General features: G+C 35.2%; 1 protein-coding gene across 3 annotated transcripts in view; it reads right to left on the minus strand.

Annotated features, from left to right (window-relative positions):
- The window catches only part of LOC136847512 (Fanconi anemia group J protein homolog), a 924,459-nt gene that overhangs the window by 363,328 nt on the left and 541,131 nt on the right, over positions 1-20,000 (minus strand). For all 3 annotated transcript variants that reach the window (XM_067119254.1, XM_067119260.1, XM_067119265.1), the window contains one exon: positions 3,385-3,435. In XM_067119254.1, coding sequence (XP_066975355.1) covers positions 3,385-3,435 — 51 coding nt within the window. The remainder of the gene's footprint in view (positions 1-3,384; positions 3,436-20,000) is intronic.

Consider the following 20,000-nt stretch of genomic DNA (forward strand, 5'->3'; position numbering starts at 1 on the left):
GGGTGGGGGGTGAAAATGAAGGGGGTGGAGAGTAATGAGTCCTGGGGATATTTGCAAGAATAACAAAGCAAGGACTCTGGATTATATTCTCTTCTCTCTCCTTACATTTCTGTCGTTTTAAAAAATATATAATTTATATAAAATATATATATATATATATATATATATATATATATATATATATATGTGTGTGTGTGTGTGTGTGCGTGTCTATGTATGTATATGTACACAAACACACCAACCCAACACATATATATATATGTATATATATATGTATATATATATATATATATATATATATATATATATATATATATAATGTAGTGTCTGGAAAAGTCATCCAAATCTCTCCCTAATGAGTACACGTTCCATGTCTAAACTCTTATTATTTTATATCCCTTGATATTTCTCTGTCTTTCTCGATCCATTGGCAATGGCGTCATCGACATTTAAGGACACATTTTTAACCCTCCCTAAATATTCCCATTTTAAGCAAACACAACGTGCAAAATCACAAGAAAGACAATGGAGAGCATCTTTATATCTTAAAAAAATAATCTGAAGAAAACAATTAATTAAAACTAAAAATTCTGTGTGTAATTTGAGCATAAAAAAAATAAAAAATGCAGATTAAAAAAAATTATCCAAAAATGCAGGAAGAAAAAAGGCGAGAGACAGGACAAAAGTGAAGGTGGTCTGCTCAGAGTAAGGTCTGGTGGTGGGCCAATTAACACATTATCTGCTTGGTTGGCCAAGGTAAGCTCACACAAAAAAAGTACACTTAATACTATTCAGTATTACAAAATTTCTCTTTCAAATTATCATATCTTTATACTTAATCTTATCATGTATATATATATATATATATATATATATATATATATATATATACATATATATATATATATATATATATATATATATATATATATATATATATATATATATATATATATATACACACATCCATACACACACAGACATATATATACATACACACATATATATACAGTATATAAATGTACATACATACATATATTTAAATATATATTTATACACACAAAATCATACATCTTATCCCCCATGGAGAGGGTGGCTCCAACAGGTGAAGTCTTGAGAGTCTCAGCAAGTATTATGGGAAGAAGTTCCTAACTGCATGCCATTTCCCCTCAGGCAATGAGTACCTTGACCATGATCTCTCTCTATTATATATATATATATATATATATATATATATATATATATATATATATATATATATATATACACATATATATTCATATGTTTTATACACACACACACACACACACACACACACATATATATATATATATATATATATATATATATATATATTGTTTTATTCAATATTTACAGCTAATCATCCAATTTCGTACCGAAATTGAGCGGCCGTGAAAGACACGGAAGTACATATAAACAGACAACTTTGCATAAAATTGCGTGTATAAATGAGAGAGAGAGAGAGAGAGAGAGAGAGAGAGAGAGCACTTTTCGAAACACCATTCATTCATTAACCGAGTTGTCAGGAGTGTGATACCAATATAAGTCTCAAATAACACATGCACACATATATATTTTTCCTCTCTCTCTCGATACGTTATTGAAACATCTCCCGATTCTGAATCTATTTCATATCACGGGCATTAGATTTCCCTTCAATTAACTCTCCCAACAATTCGGTCCCAACTGATCTTCACTACAAACCGTTCCATAACATTTCTTTTTTTTTTTAAAGATTTTAGCCACGTTTAGAACTTGGTCTGATATTAATACATCTAGCTGAATAAGTTACAATATTACTTATTAAATTTATTGAACAGGGACGAAAAGATAAATGAAGAAAGGAATTAAAATCAAGTGGAAAGATTACAACAGTATGGATGACTTTGCAAAGCACCGCAGAGCATGATTCATTTCCTCATCTTAAACATTAAGTGCGGAGAAGACCATTAAAACATTAACTTTTTGTTCGAACTATTATGTTACTTACTGTGCTATTGCATGTCTGCATTACGGCACTGGTGGCTTAGTGTCTCGACGTATTCTCAAAATTAGATATACTGGTGATACTCTAGTATATACACAAATTAAGTGTATTGTATAATGCCACTGAGGTTTTGAATATACGCGCCGTAAATTTCGTAAAGAAGAAAATAACGAAAAGAAACACAATAACGAATGCTTTTCTTTACTTGATATGTGGAGATGGAGCTAGAACCGCTACCTTCGTAACGGAAAAAAACAAGTAAAAAATGCGCCGAAGTTTCTTCGGCGCAATCGAGTTTTCTGTATACCGTATAATCAAGGCCACCGAAAATAGATCTATCTTTCGGTGGTCTGGTATAATGCTGTATGAGCCGCGGCCCATCAAACTTTAACCACGGCCCGGTGATGGCATATCCTATATCGTTGCCAGACGCACGATTATGGCTAAATTTAACCTTAAATAAAATCAAAACTACTAAGGCTAGAGAGCTGCAATCTGGTAAGTTTGATGACTGGAGGGTGAATGATCAACATACTAATTTGCAGCCCTCTAGCCTCAGTAGGTTTCAAGATCTGAGGGTGGACAGAAAAAGTGCGGACAGAAAAAAGTGCGGACGGACAGACAAAGCCGGCACAACAGTGCTCTTTTCAGAAAACTAAAAAGGAAATCTGAATAGCCTTTGCTTACACAAAAAATACGAATAACCAGAGACATATAAATACATCTAATAATCGAGGGGAAAAAACCATACTAACATAAATTGGACAAGAGAACTATGAACACAATCGATATCCGTTCCATGATGATAAATATTGATGTTTGCTCCAAGGTGAGGGGACCGGGACCCAGAAAATGGGATAAGATACCTAGGCCTATTACATATCGGGTGTTTCACTGCTCAAGATGCAAAATAAATAATCAACGCCTATACTACACTGACAAGTGCTTTACAGACATTTTTCAAACAAATCATCACAAAAAGCACTTATCTGTGAAAGATAAAAAAAAAAAAAAAAGATTGCGCAGCACGGCTATTTATCTTATGACTTCCCGACTTGAGTACCATTACAATGGAGAATATTCCGAAAAATAATATACGTGAATTAAGAGTGCTATGTTTCATAATACCTAGCGCCGTATTTCATAAACGACACTTAGAGGCTTCAATCTTTCCTTCTGATCGAAACTAAACAAGAGAGTACATATTCCTGTCCTACAAAAATCTTTCCTTGTACAGGGGAAAATGAAATAAATAATCTTCCCGCATTTCCTGCACAAGACTTACAGGAACTGACATATGGCTTCGATTTTTTTTCTGGAATACCTGCAGGTGAGCCACAAAATACAAAATGCATGCATATATTCAAGAGACTTACCTGGGTCCGTTATGCCTTGGAAGATCAGGTCGTTGTACTTCTGGGCCTTTTCTGAAAAAAAAAAAAAACATTAGATGACAATGAAAATCATCCGCATTTCCTAACTTACAGTCAAAGGACCAAGAAAGGATAAATACTTATAACATATACCCTTGAAGAAAACTTCAAAATTAACGTTTAAAATGGAAACTGAATTACTGAGTTTAATAACAAAAAATACCACAGACAGACAGATACTACAAACTATTAACAACCCTAACAATTAAATTATTAACAATAAAAAAGGCTTGCATAATTATTGAAAGGTGAATGTGAAGTCAATCTCAGCTGAACTGAAGAAATAAATACCAGTAAAGCGAATGGAAAAATTACGATATCTGCACTACTGCAATATGGAATCTTGCGCCAGTCATAATATAAAAGAACATTCAATTACGGTGGGATATGATATAATCTGAAACCGATTGTTTATACAAGTGTATTTATATTTTTGAGAGTAAAAATACAATTACGTCTCGAGGTGTACTTTACAGTGCAGCAACAATTTTAGAAGTCTACTGCTCTTATAAAATATACTACATACTACATGAGTGCATGTTCTTTACGAAATTTACGGCACGTATATTCAAAACCTCAATGGCATTATACAAAGAAAGTACACCTTAGTTTAACCAGACCACTGAGCTGATTAACAGCTCTCCTAGGAGCTAATGCCCGAAGGATTAGACTTATTTTACGTGGCTAGAACCAATTGGTTACATAGCAACGGGACCTACAATTATTGTGGAATCCGAACCACATTATACCGAAATGAATTTCTATCACCGAAATAAATTCCTAATTCTTCATTGGCCGGCCGGAGACTCGAACTCGGGCCTAGCAGAGTGCTAGCCGAGAACTCTACCGACTCGTCCAGCGAGGAACTAATGGCATTATACAACACACATAACTAATGTATGTACTAGAGTATCACCAATATATCTAATTTTGAGAATACGTCGAGACACTAAGTCATTACTTAGCTAATGCACAGTAAGTAACTTAATAATTCGGACAAAAAATTAATGTCCACGGCAAAGACATGGAACACCAACCAAGCGTCAGGTTCAAGTATCTGGTTTCTAAGTGATTTCACGGGGAAGAAAATGAACTTCCACCGGAATTTTGCAGCGAAATGCATTCCAGATATATTTTGATGGATTTTAAACAGTTATTCCTCAGAAAAAATAATAATCGCTAAACCACACACACATTACCAGCATTAAGATATTCTGTCCTAAAATGGAAGACTGCAGTATTTGCAAAACTACAAAACTGAGAAAAATGGTAGATACTCCGTTGCCTTAATACTGATTTTGCAGATACTGCAAATAGAATCGACTAAATACTCGTAGAAAGCATTGAATAATCATTCTGAAACTGTAGTGTCTTGTGTATTAGTGTTTCACTAGCCCGATATGTGGCAAACCTCAATTTCGAAAATTTTGCAGATACTGCAATTTTCCATTTTAGGACAGTATATACTACGACAGAAGCGCTACTGATATGTGCTCATTTACCTTCTTGAAGGGAACAGAGACTCGATTACATAATTATATACGTCCTTCGATCCATATCAGGAGTTTTTTTTTAGGCAGTAAGAAGATATGATTATGAATGCGTACATGTACATAAAAATACACTGCATAAACAACATACAGTACACATATATACATAATATACATATATATACACAAACATCATATATACTTAAATATAAGTATGTATATATACATATACAAACAAACAAACAAACAAGCAAACACACACACACAATTTAAACAAGGACACAATAATGGAAATACCATGAAACAGATCATCAGTGTTGAGTGAAAAAGCACTCATAAAAATACAGACTTTCGAAACAGTAACAGCATAATTATTCAATACAGTTAGTAATATAACGGAAACCTTATCTGACACATTTGCTTAGGATAAGATAGCGTATAAAAATAACAAAATATATTGTATAACATCAATCGGGTAACAAACGAAGCCAACTTCTAAGCCCTCGAATTAAAAAAAAAAAAAAAAAACGAGATGGCGACTTTAACAAAATGCAGGAAAAGATGACATTAAAAAAACGAGAGATTCTTAAATTAGGAAAACGGAACCCAGGTGGAAAGGGGTGTGTTGTCACTTGCTACCAGATGCTTTCAAATATGGGAACAAATACCTAAAATTCCCTAGAAAAAACATATACTTATTACTGACAGTGTTTCTAAGACGTAGAATACGTCTGGTAATAAATACATTTCTATTTCATAAATGGTTAAAATATTTCAAGGCGTGCTCAGCAACACATCGGTTAAGCTTTTATCAAAGGCTGATTAAAATGCCTCAAAATGGGGGGTACTGTGTAATTTCGTGTGTGCAATTGCAAGCATATTGAGAATCTCTATACACTTCAATTTCAACCGAACCCATGAATGTTTCCGACATTCCGACTGCAACAAGTGAACAGCGAAATTATTTTTAAGTCAGAATTAAAATCCATTTCAAGTTTCTTAATGATGGCATTGTATCATGTTCAGTTAGCCGATAAAAATATAATCGAGAATCTTTCCCGTTCCCAAAATATATTTTCTTTACTCTGCTAATTTCCTCGATTCAAACAAACCTCACGAAATGTCACTCACAGCAAAATGAGAGAGAGAGAGAGAGAGAGAGAGAGAGAGAGAGAGAGAGAGAGAGAGACAGAGACTCACAAAGGCTGAAAATACTAAGGTTTATGCTTCCTTGCATTCATATTCGATATTAGCCGCCCAAATAACTGCCGTATACCCAGTTTAGAGGAAGACTTTGGCGAATTTTACTTAACATGCTTCGGTATACCCAGTCTGAAGCATAGCCCAGTCTTAAAAGTCTCTAATTCTGAAGCCCTGCTAGATAAACTCTTAGCACGAAGGCGTAACAAGTTTAAATTCCACCGGAACCAGGAAGAAACTATTATGAGTTCATATACTGAAGATAATATTAATATAATACTCCCGGTCTGCTGTTACGACCGTCTAACTTGCTTCTTTACCTACACGACATTGCACAATCCTTCTCTTCTGATATTATCCGTAGGTTTTTTTAACGTAAGCTACTTGACCTGTCTACATGGTTCTACTTAATATTGTCTGCGGAGTACAACAGAAGTCTTACCCAAAAATTCTATGGCTGACATATAAATTGTTACAAACACCTCACGAAATATTTTAAAAACAATTTTCTTTTAGCCTACAATACAACACCGTGCGGCGTGGAAGCGAGAGAGAGAGAGAGAGAGAGAGAGAGAGAGAGAGAGAGAGAGAGAGAGAGAGAGAGAGAGAAATTCTCTCTCCGAGAAGTTGATAATTTTCTGGAGAGAGAGAGAGAGAGAGAGAGAGAGAGAGAGTTCTCTCTCCGAGGAGTTGAAAATTTTCTGAGAGAGAGAGAGAGAGGCCCTCTCCCAGAAGTTGATAATTTTCTAATCTATATTCTCCATCCAAAGTTTGAAAAAGAATCTACATCCCCTTTCCTCCAGACTTCACAGTGGCAGCTTAAATGTTAAATCTTATATGATGGTCCGTACAAAACAAACTCGGTTCGGAACAAAACAAACTCCTCTCCCGTTCTTATTTCCACGTTTCCATAACAGTTTTACCCCGTTTTTAAGATTCTTGTGTAATTTAAAGGGACTTGGAAAAGACTATCGATATAAACATTATGAACTGCAAATTTAACGTAAGGGAATGAATATTAAATTAAATCAAGAAAGCCCACATAAAAATAACTGTTCTTCTTGTTTTTCTTTCCACGTCGCCATATCACAGTTTTGCCCCGTTTTTAAGATCCCTGTATAATTTAAAAGGGTCTAAGGAAAGAACTACCGACATAAGCAATATCAACTAAAAATTTTACGTACAGGAATGAATAACGAATAAATGAAGAATGCCCACATAAAGATAAACGTCATACAAGTATGTAGACATAAAAAAATTACATTAAATGCAAATGGATTTCATAAATATCTCAATGTCCAATGAACAATTTAATACAGAACCGGGGACAATGACGAGAACAGTGTTCCCCGAACGAAACGAAGGAGATGAAGGTCCATTCACAATGACATTTCTCTCCCCTTCACAGACTCCTTGGTGATAAGTATTTCTCCTCCGTTCCCTCTCGCGCCCTTCTTCATCCTCCGCTCCCGTGCACCGTACCTCTCTCTCTGCGCGAGGGAAAGAAAGAGGGAAGAGGAAAAGAAGAGTTAAAAAAAAAAAAAAGAGCCCTCCGACGAGTGTCAGGAAAAGAACCGTCCGGAATAAAAACGCAACTCGAGTTCAAACTCACCGGCAGTAATCCAAACAGGGAGATTTAAATAGCAGCCTCTTTTTGCCTCCTCTCGCACAATTACCGCACTCGACTTCGACTTATACGTTTTACAATAACCGGCTAATCTGCTGCAGAAGTCGTTTCAAACGTCTCGCACCGCACACCGGCGGACGGCGTCGTCGCAATGGTTTTGGGGAATTATAAGACTGGATGTTGTTAGCTGAGTGCGTTATATAGAGGATTCTACATTTTGAATTCATGTATTTGTCTCCATGATAATTTCGAGTGTATAAATTATGCGTTCAATCCATACTGAGTTTTAAGTATGTATGTATGTATGTATGTATGTATGTATGTATGCGTATATATATTCATATATATGTATATATATATATTTATATGTATATATGTGTGTATGTTTGTGTGCACATACATATACATACATACATATAGAATATACACACAATATATATGTGTATTGTTTTTCTTTCCACGTTGCCATATCACAGTTTTGCCCCGTTTTTAAGATCCCTGTATAATTTAAAAGGGTCTAAGAAAAGAACTACCGACATAAGCAATATCAACTACAAATTTTACGTAAAGGAATGAATAACAAACACACACATATATACTGTATATATAATATTAAACATTCGTAGCTTAATGCTTGTATATAAATCACGGTGATGTGATAAAATGCACTCATATATATATATATATATATATATATATATATATATATATATATATATATATATATATATATATATATATATAATTTATAGACTTACACATAAAGCAAATCCTTTGCAATACCAACAAAAACCTAACTGAATAAAATAAGAGAAAAAAAGTAGCAGTCCATCACACAGCCTAAATTAGATTCACACCTGAAGAATGGAGCCCAACACCACTGATGAAACACAAAGCAAAAGCCGTCAGTATTCTGGCACTGTAGTCCGTCACTCAGACGAGCACAAATGTAAGCCAAAATACGCAAACTTTACTGCAGTAAACAAGAGATAAAAAAAAATTGGGTTCCCTAAAAAAAGTAAAATTAGACATTTCATGTAATCTGATAATATTCTCTGTATCTCTCTACCTTTCTATATATATATATATATATATATATATATATATATATATATATATATATATATATATATATATATATATATATATATATATATATATATATATATATATATATATATATATAGATATATATATATATATATATATATATATATATATATATATATATATATATATATATATATATATATATGCATATTCATACAACATGCACACACACACACACACACACATATATATATATATATATATATATATATATATATATATATATATATATATTTTTTTTTTAACCCCTAATTTATAGGTTATAGCTAGTAGCTTCTCCTTTTGTAAACAGAAAATTCAACAAAATCAGGATCGTCTTTTGACATATTCACATTATTCATGTTCAATTTTTAAAATTCAGGAAAAACACTATGTTAATTTTGAGTGCTTTAAATTTTCTTTAAGTAAAGATTTTAGCTGAATTGCAAGCAAAACTAACAGTTGTGAAACATATGTATAACAATCTAAAAGTTTAAAGAGAGGATTCTTTGCATAACGCCAAAGAAAATAACTTACTACATTATAAAAGTAACTGAAACAAAAATCTCAGGTGTAATTGTTTCATACAAAACGAGCAACAATCCAAAGGAGAACCTCCTCTAAGACTCCAGGAAGTATCTCACTTTCATATAAAGTAACACATCCAACCTAAATAAAGACAAGTCAGCTAATTAAAACATACCATACTTGACTAAAATAAACAAGTGTAAAACATACCCTACAGCTTAATATAGCTTGGATATAGTCGAACGAAACGTCATTGTACCCATGGCATACGCCCAGTCAACGCTGTTATGGAATTGGAATTTGAATGTAAAGTTTAGGCCAAAGGCCAAGCGCTGGGACCTATGAGATCATTCAGGACTGAAAGGGAAATTGAGAGTAAAGAAGATCAATGCAGTTATTCCCTACTAGAAGCAGTTGACGACAGCAACATTGTTCAAAACGCCAGAGAAAAAATACAAACTCAGCTAGACGGAAAAATACAAAATGTACTGTCATTGTTGTATGTAATAATTACAGAATGCAACTAGTGTGAAACTAAGAATTCACATTCAACTCTTTGAAGCCTCAAAAGTCTTCCTTAGAGAAAAGTGCAATATCATTATACTGTATATGTGTTTGTTTTAAGTCAACACCACGGATTCACAGAATCCTTTACAATGATCCTATGCATTCATTTCACATTCTATTTCTCTCTCTCTCTCTCTCTCTCTCTCTCTCCCCTCGTCTCTCTAGGTGAGCGTCCGGGGGAAGAGCCTTAATCATTATTTCATAGATGTAATTAACACGGGCAGCCCTTGTGCGCTCACAGGTAAGAAAAGGCATCTGTACCGATCTCTGGTGGCAGTGAGCCGTCACCAGTATGCAGTCCCATCATCATCCGAGGACCGCATCCCTAAATTCCACCCCTACCTCCTTCCCCACCCCTCTCCCTTCCCTTTTCCCCATTTCGATGAGCCGCCCCCCCCCCTCTCCCCCGCCCAACCAGCTTCTAAATGCATAATTCAAGATCTCCTTCGGCGTTGAGAGGATGGGAGAAGTGTCATCCGGCCAGACGCCAGATGCTGCATCTCCTAACCCTTCTCTCCATCAACCCTAACACCATCCACGCCATCATCACCATCATTATCATCGTCTATCCCCTTTTTGCTAACACCATCCGGCGATATTGATGGTGCTAGCATATCACCGCCATCATCACAAAAATAATGAAATAGATAAAACCCTGAAAAGAGAGAAAAAATTAGGATTAAAACAATCCCGCTAAAGACGATAGGATACACTAAAGAAACAAGTATGACAAATATGAGTATCATTAAATGCACGAATCATACTTTTCTTCACATTTCCATGAAGTGCTTAAATCCTTCCATGTTATGTTTATTTATTAATAAGCGCAATGAACCTCATTTATTCAAGCTAAATGTACATGTATGGGCAGAGTAAAGCGCGCGCATCATACATTCTTATATATATATATATATATATATATATATATATATATATATATATATATATACAGAGATGTACCTTCTGCATATTTACTATAAACACCATCACCATAGAAAATAATATCAAACAGCATCAACAAAGCCTTCATATTTTAGTGTATGCCGCTAAATAGGAACATCAAGCCTGGTCTCAACAGGATTTCTATTATTAATCCTTTTATCTATCTGTTTCTACTATTTACCCTTGCATTAAAACCCAACCCGGAGAACACTGACAAATAACTGGAAAGAAAACCATCTGGAGGTTGCTGTTTATTTATTTTCTTTTTTATCTTCTATTTATTTATTGCCTGATTCATTTATTTTTGCAGGGGAAAAGGCCGCTGCAGCAACACTGGTGAGGCTTTGGAGACTTCGTCCCACCATTATGGTCATATTCTGACGCTCTATCTTCGAAAACAACGCACTGAAGGTCAAAGTACAAACGTTAATAAGAATATGAGCGAAAATACCGTAAATTCCACCGAGTGTGCAGTCACAATAAAAAAAAAAAAGCGCCGAAGTTTCTTCGGCGCAATCGAGTTTTCTGTACAGCGTATATTCAAGGCGACCGAAAATGGATCTATCTTTCGGTGGTTTCGGTATAATGCTGCATGAGACGCGGCCCATGAAACTTGAACCACGGTCTGGTGGTGGCCTAGCCTACATCGTTGCCAGACGCACGGTTATGGCTAACTTTAACCTTAAATAAAATAAAAACTACCGAGGCTAGAGGGCTGCAATTTAGTATGTTTGATGATTGGAGGGTGGATGATCAACATAACAATTTGCAGCCCTCTAGCCTCAGTAGTTTTTATGATCTGAGAGCGGACAGAAAAACTGCGAACAGACAGACAAAGCCGGCACAATAGTTTTCTTTTATAGAAAACTGAAACATCTATAAATTACTATGATTCAGACGACGAACCCTATTCATATGGGACAAGCCCACAGGGGCCATTGACCTGAAAGTCAAGCTTCCAAAGAAAATGGTGTTTATTTGAAAGAAGCCACAGAATGTCATGGGAAATACAGAAAGAGGAGATCAATTGTTAGAAAAACAGATATATTAACAAATAAATAAATAAAAAATGAAATTAGATTATTACAATACAAGGAGAATTTTATTAGGGTAGCAATGCAAGCAATTATATATGTACTTCAAAACTAGTAAAACTAGTCAAACGTCTCATATTATCGTACCTTATTATCGTCATGTATTCAATGAAGCAAATAAAACAACCTTGTTACCTAAAAGTTACATTCGTAACAAAATTGACTTTTTCGCGGAACGAAGCATCCCAGTTTAAATGCTCAATACTTTTATATGGATTTCTAAGAAAAAAAAAAAATCAGCATTTCTAAACAATTACGAGGCAAGTTACATGAGGTCTCATAATTTTTTCCATATTTCTTATTAAATCAGTTATTAACATTTTTTTTATGTCTGTCATTTTTCATTTAAATTACTGAAGATAAAACTATTTTTTTACGTGAAATTGTTTTCAAGTGGTTGTCGGAGTGTTAGAGAAGGGGCGCAACAAATTTTTTTTTTATAAAAAGCGCGCATGCGCACACACAAAGCGAAAGGCAGGCCTCTGATGAGAACGACTGACGGAGAGAATTTTATTTATGGAATACCAGAGCCTGGATGCCACAAAATTAAACAGTAATAATAACAGAACAAAAAAATTAAATTCGTGCAACCAGAGAGAGAGAGAGAGAGAGAGAGAGAGAGAGAGAGAGAGAGAGAGAGAGAGAAATAACAGCAATCTGAAACCAAAACGTTGTGGTAATTTGGAAATAATATACATATTGTTCTTCAAGAATCATGAAAACAAAAATAAAAATTAACTAACAAGGCAAAGGAAAATCTTAAACTGTAGTAATGATTTTAAATCACATCTTGCATTAAAAGAATTCTGATGGACCAGTTACGTTTTCACTTCTTCAAGATATCAGCTAATACTTACGTGTCCTGTGTTTAAACTTTAATTTCATTACAAACATGTCTTTTCACTACTAAAATGTCTACCAAATTCCTCGTTCCATTAATTCATTCTATATTTGTTACAGAACACATTAACACATTACATTTTCAGAAAATTCGAAATAGAATCTGCGTCTTAAACTGCGCACTGAACAGGTACAGACCAAATTCAGACTCAATTTTGCAACTTTAATTCAACTTTGCCACTTGAACAGACGTCACATTGCAGTGATAAAGCGAATTGCGACGTATGAAGTTACAGCATTTAAGATCGGAGAGCAGGAAACAGGACCAATCAAACCAGTTAGGTCAATAATAAAAAATCAAAACAGGATGCTGAAAGCCACCAGAAAAAATCTGACTACTGCCTAATCACAAAGTGAATCATGTTAAATTAACAGAAATATAATCATATTAATCGTAAGTGAAAATGCGCTTAACCATCACAGGAAGACGTCATTTGAGCAATAAAGATCATTTTTCATTATGAAGCAAGAATGAAAGGTTAGCTTAGGTTTAAAATTACCTGTAAAATACTTTTCATCAGGTAAGTGGACACCAACACAGTCGCAGTATCAAGTAATGTCTCTTGCAATAAGAACGTGTGTTGTTTACCAATAATGAAATAAAAGAAACGGAAATAAACACGTTCTCAAAATACAAAATTATCAAAGAACAACAACGAAGTGGCAAAAGGATAAAGCAAAACTGGAAGAGCGAATCCAAAACAGATCCGTCAACTTGTTGCATGCAGTATAAAAATTCCGATAATTTTAGAAGTAACGGAAGTACTAAATACAATATTTGTTACGTGAAACTTACAAAACATAGAAACTACGACCGACCCTCTCTTCTTCGTGAATGCCTCATGGAATCACATTAATAAAGCAGCCTTGTGCTGAGGTAGATGACCAGATCATATATTGCTCTAACATAAAAAACGATCACATCTTACGGTACAGGAAGGGTCTCATTCCCCTGACAACCTGAGGTTTTAACGTGTCGCGTTGTTTTGGATTGGAATTTTGGAATATATAGTTAAGGCCAAAGACCAAGCGCGGGGTCCTATGAGGTCATTCAGCGCTGAAAATTGAGAGTAAAAAGTTACAAAGGTGTAACAGTAGGAAAACCTCGCAGTTGCACTGTGAAACAATTGTTAGGAAAGGGTGGAAAGTAAGATGGAAGAAAGAATACGAATGGAGGTATAGTAAAAAGGAATGAAGGGTTGCAGCTGGGGCCGAAGGGACGCTGCAAAGAACCTTAAATAATGCCTACAGTGCACTGAGCACGAGATGCACAGACGGCACTACCCTCCCCCCACAACGGGGGCGTTGTTTTGGAAATGGATATTGGGGAGGTTATTTACGTCAACACATTGGAAATACTGTCGTCCTCGGTATAAAGTATTACATACATATGAGGATGTCTGTGGCGTATACTACCACACTAACATGAGGAGACAGTAACTATAAATACGCCATTCCTGATTTGTTTATATCCACAGCCAATAAAATCTCACAATGATGAGATAAATCATAGCTGTTTTTCTTATCTAAGCAGGTACTTACAAATAATTCCTTTGAGCGCATATAAAAGTCTGTATAGATGCAAGCAAACACCTACAAATATATGGACCTCAAACCTCATCTTATTTACCTGCATTCAATATCTTATTCTACCAGTCTGATCCAGATGTATTGTCCGAGTAGTTTCACCAGTGGAGTTAGGAAGATGGAAAATGTACGATGCCCGGGGATGCCATGAAAAGGATAGATTTGTCGAATGAGGGATCAGAGAGGTCAAGATGGCTTGGTCACGTAAAGAAAATGAAATGGATAAAAAAAAGTGCACAATTCTGAAGTCTTGGAGGAAGAACGAGATGAAAATCCATAAAATACAGAGCTAACGAACTGGCGCAGCCTTCAAAAGCAAAGTGCCTTCACACCTAGTGAGTATAAGAGTGCTTACCACGTCAGGAGTGAATGGCATACTTGTAAATTTTTTATACAGTCAGTTTAGTTCCATAACTTGAGAACCAATACACCAGGTATATTTTGTTCAAGGAAATGGTTTTCTTAACTCGGAAAAATCAGTGTCAGTCAATTTCAGACGCCAAAATCTTCTTGCATGGCGGTAAGAGGGAACGGCCAAACCATTGTTTTAATTAAAGGAAGTTTTACAACCAGTTGCGAAATTTTCGTTGCATGGACACTTTCTACGCATAAACCTTGAAGACTGTATATTGGGGGGCTTGAAAACATGCTGGCTGGCTAGGATAAGGACCCTATTCGTGTTTTCAGTACATGAACTCCAGAAATGAAGCACCTTGGCTTTTATGCTTTGGCGAGATTTGCTAAAGGAAATGTACAGCAACTGACTGGTTTTCTCGTAGTTATTAAAGTCATAGCTATTAAAGTCCTACTTTAATAGCTATGGAGAACCTACTTGTTAAAAATAAGATGTCATTATTGCCACTAATCATTGATTTCAGCGTTATCGTTAGCGTTACAATTTTGGATTTTCAATCTTAATGCCGCAGTTGCATACAAAAAACAAAATATTAAATCTAGAAAACAGATCCAAAAAGGCACAAACACTTTATTTTGGTTTAACCGCTCTGTTATTTCATTATCAAATAGTTCACCGTACATTTTAATTTTTTGTTACCTTAAGAGCGACACATTTTAGAGTGCCTAAGCGTTATAGGAAGTGCAGCTATCCTCAGAATTTCAAGCCCATGAATTTTGTAAATGCTTAGTGTGACAGGGTAAAAAATATATAATAATAATTATGATTATAATTATCATCATCATCATCATTATCGTCGTCATTATTATCATTATTATTATTATTATTATTATTACGTGCCTATCTACATCAACGAATACTAACATTAACATCATGGCTCCACTTCACACACGTCAAAAAGAGTTAAAGAACCACAAAGTAAACTGGACAATGAAATAACAGTAAATAAGCCGAAGGAAGAGAACAAGTACACATCATCCGCCCACAGCAGGAACCCGTGTAAACGCTCCCACACCGCAGACCAAGAAGACTTCTTCTTCTTCTTCTTCTTCTTCAGCATATCCCACATCCACAAACAGCAAAGTTTCTCCCTCTCTACCTACATCCAAAAACCATTAGAGTCTCAACTCGAATAAACAAACACAAAATTCTCCTCTCGTATAAGTTGGCCCACCCCCCCCCCTTTCAAAAAAAAAATTTAATCCCATACAAACAAACTCGCCAAAATAAACACGCGGGCAACGCCCGGATAAAACCACGATCTTCGGGATAAACAAACATATCGACACAAACACGCGCCAACACATAAATCAAAGCTTCCCAACATCAAGGCATAAAATCTTCCGGTCGCCATTATGGAGAAAAAAAGGGATACTCGGAGTCGGCAAAGACCTAAAGCGGACTTAAAATATTCAAGTCTCATTAGCAGGCACCCGATTTTTATCTGGCGGAGCCCCAGGAGGGAGCCATGGGAGAAAGAGTGAGGGGGGAGGAGGAGGAGGAGAGGAAGGGGAAAGGGGGGAGGGACGGAGGTAGGGAAGGGTAAAAGAGAGACAGTTATACACTTTCCAAACAAATACTAGTTGCAAGACGACAGGCCGTCAAGGGATCTGCTTTATCTTCCCTTCAACCAACTTCGATCGTCTTCCGCTTTTTCTTTTATTACTCCTCTCTCTTTTTTTATATCGCCCAAGATCGATAACAAAATATAAACAGAATGAGGGAAGGGGTAATTGAATAAGAAGACGTGAAAAACAACCTAAAAAACAAATCTAACTAAAGTGTGAGGCACAATTAACGAAACACTGAATAACAACCTTCGTATTTTTTTTACCAGTTTCTGCAGTGTCTCCTCCCTATTATCGATGACCCATTCAGACAACTGCATCAAAGATGGTAATGGATTATTAGCCATATTTTAAATATCTCAGGTTAAAAGGGTCGCTATAAAAACACCGACTTTTACAAAAAAAAAAATAATATCATGAAGTTGAACGGAAAAAATTCATTAATGAATTTTTTAAAAAGTGAAATTTTTATACTCTATATTTCAGGAGAACGTGAACAAGTAATGCCCGACACAGGGAGGAAATGAGACAGAAACCAGTGAAAGGGCGTGACCGTCTGCAGGCAAACACATATAAACGACAGTTGGAGGTGTTATCAGAACAGATGTAAGCCAAAGGCAATGTTTTGGACGATAACACAAAGGTAGAAAGACAGGGGGTAGGCAGGGGGTGACCAACAAAGTCTCTAATGAATATGGGTGCATATATATATATATATATATATATATATATATATATATATATATATATATATATATATATAAAGGGCTTTGCAAAATTTAGACAGTTAGGAAATAAAGGAAGGCAAATCACTGGAATACGAGCAGTGACTCATAAGCATAAGCTCATTCATATGAAATGATACCACCTCTGCTGTATACTGGAAAGAAATTGGAAACTGGTCAAATTATCCTTCTGGAAGAATGTTCGGAACGATAACGAACAAAGCATGGGAAATTAAGAAAAAAATAAAAAGAGGGAAGCCAAAAAATCGATGAGGTATAAAGCTTGCACCTTGGTAAATTCTGAACTGGTCATAGTTCAGTTACGACTTATTGAAAGTGTGAGAAAACACAACAGCATGAGAGGAAAGGAAATATCAGAATCTGTGAGCAAGGTAGATAGTAAAGGTTAAGTAAATGTTAAGTTTTAACGTTATAAAGTGTTTGAAAGAAAGCTCAAATATCAATGCGACCATCCCTAGAAATTGCAGGGGATTACGTACTCTGAAACAGGCATTCGTGTCGGTATATTATGTGTCCTTGAGGATGAGTTATTATTATTATTATAATTTTCCTTTTCAAGATTCACCAATCATTGCCGAGTTTAAGGGCTAATGGAAAACAAACTTGTCTTGCTTTTTACTGGTCAGGGATTTTTACCTTTAGGTACAATTGAGTTACATTAGAGAATATATACATTACATGCAGTGACATGCACTTATTAACACATAAATGCACCCCATGGCACACACCAATTTATTCTTGCCTAGCCAGTGTAATCTGCATACAAAAAATTACTTCTTAACGGTAAAATGAGGTCATAATAAAGTGATTCCACTTCCTAAAACGGTGCTCGTAAGCAAAGGTGACGCACATCAACGTAATAATCATACAATAACAAATAACAAACGAATTAAAGTTACCTATAGTACAGCAAACGTACAAAGGCCAAATAAAGCATTTAAATTCCGATGATCGTCAAAAACTCCCTCAACTTTCCCTCAAAAAACAGAAGAAGAAGAAGAAGAAGAAGAAGAAGAAGAAGAAGAAGAAGACGACAAACCAATGAAGATGTAACAACTGACAACCTACAATATTTCCTTACCATAACACCTGAATATTTCACGATTGACTGACTTTACCAAAACAGCTGGAGATTTATCGACTGATTGCCTTGAAAAATTCCTTACCAAAACAACTTAGGATTTAACAATTACTGCCAAGAAAACATATTACCAAAAAAACTGAAGACTTAACAATACATTGTCTATGAAAATCCCTTATCAAAAGAAGTCAGGATTTGATTGATTCCCCATTAAAATATTTTAGAAAACAACTGAATATTGACCGATTGACTGGCTGGAAATATCTCTTCTGAAAAAAAAATCACAGATCCAAAAACTTTCCCAACAATAATTTAGTAATGCATTTCAAAATGTAACTACAAACTGCATACAAAATCCCCCAAATAATCCAATGACAGGAAATATAACCGAGTAGAAAGAAGCTACTGCAAACGGATGAAGGATAATTTGAAATTTCACCAAACCAATGTTACTGACACTTTCAAGATCGATGATGACTGGATGAGAATGGACAAATGGAAAATTGCAATACGATAGTGAATAAAATAATCTGATAAATGGTGTATTACCATCCTAAGGATACCAATTATATTGATGTTTGCATTTAATCTCTAGTCATCTGCATAAATTCTTGACATCGTGGGACTGACAATACAGAGCACTATACAATAAATATTGAGTATAATACTTTAAAATAAGTATATTACGCGAAATATTCGTAGCCAACTTAAAAAAAAAGCTAAGAAATTAAAAGAGAAGTTTCGTACAGGGATGTGGGACCGTAACTCGTGGGAAGCAAACACACACACACATATATTTAAATATATATGTGACATATATATATATATATATATATATATATATATATATATATATATATATATATATATATATATATATATATATATATATATATATATATATATATATATATATATATCAAAGAATACATGAAACCCAAAAATCCTGAAAGTCGATGAGGAAGAGGACTGAGAGAGAGAGAGAGAGAGAGAGAGAGAGAGAGAGAGAGAGAGAGAGAGAGAGAGAGAGAGAGAGAGGCGCGCGTGGGCAACGAGTCTCTCCGCGTACCTCCGGTGACTATAATGATGATAACGATAACAACAATGATAATAACAATAAGCAGAAGAAGAGTAAGAACATGAATAAAATAACTCCATTGTGCTCCACACTCACTACTACTTGGCAGGAGCCTCCAACACGGGATGGCCATTATAACAAGTGGGATATCTTCCATTGAAAAAGGGAGAGAGAAAAAGTAGTTGGGAGAAAAGTAGTAGTAGTGGGAGTTTGCCAGCTAACAGCAGAAGCAGCAGCAGCAGCAGCAGCAGCAGCAGGAGTCCGCTGGTAAAAAAAAAAAAAAAAAAAAAAAAAAGGAAATTATGGAGCGGGAGTTATTTAAATGTTTGAAGGAAAAATGAGATCCGGAAGCTATTTAAATGTATATCTCGTGTCGAGATACTCGGCAAGGAGAGCTGCGGAAAAATAGGTTAATAAAAGAACAGAAATGCCTCATCCCAGACGAACAGGCGCGCCATTACTACGCGAGATAAGGCGATGAAAATTCCCCAAACAAGAGGAGAAATAAAAAGGCTAAATGATAATAATTCGAATGACAATGGAAGAGACAGCTTCCGAGTGCGTTCCGGAGATGGCACGAGAGTTGCAAATGCAAAAATGGCAATCCGAAACATCAGGAAATTCGAATGAGCATAAGAAAAAAATTC

Source organism: Macrobrachium rosenbergii, chromosome 2 (genome assembly GCF_040412425.1).
Source record: "Macrobrachium rosenbergii isolate ZJJX-2024 chromosome 2, ASM4041242v1, whole genome shotgun sequence".
In the NCBI taxonomy this organism is placed as follows: Eukaryota; Metazoa; Arthropoda; class Malacostraca; order Decapoda; family Palaemonidae; genus Macrobrachium; species Macrobrachium rosenbergii.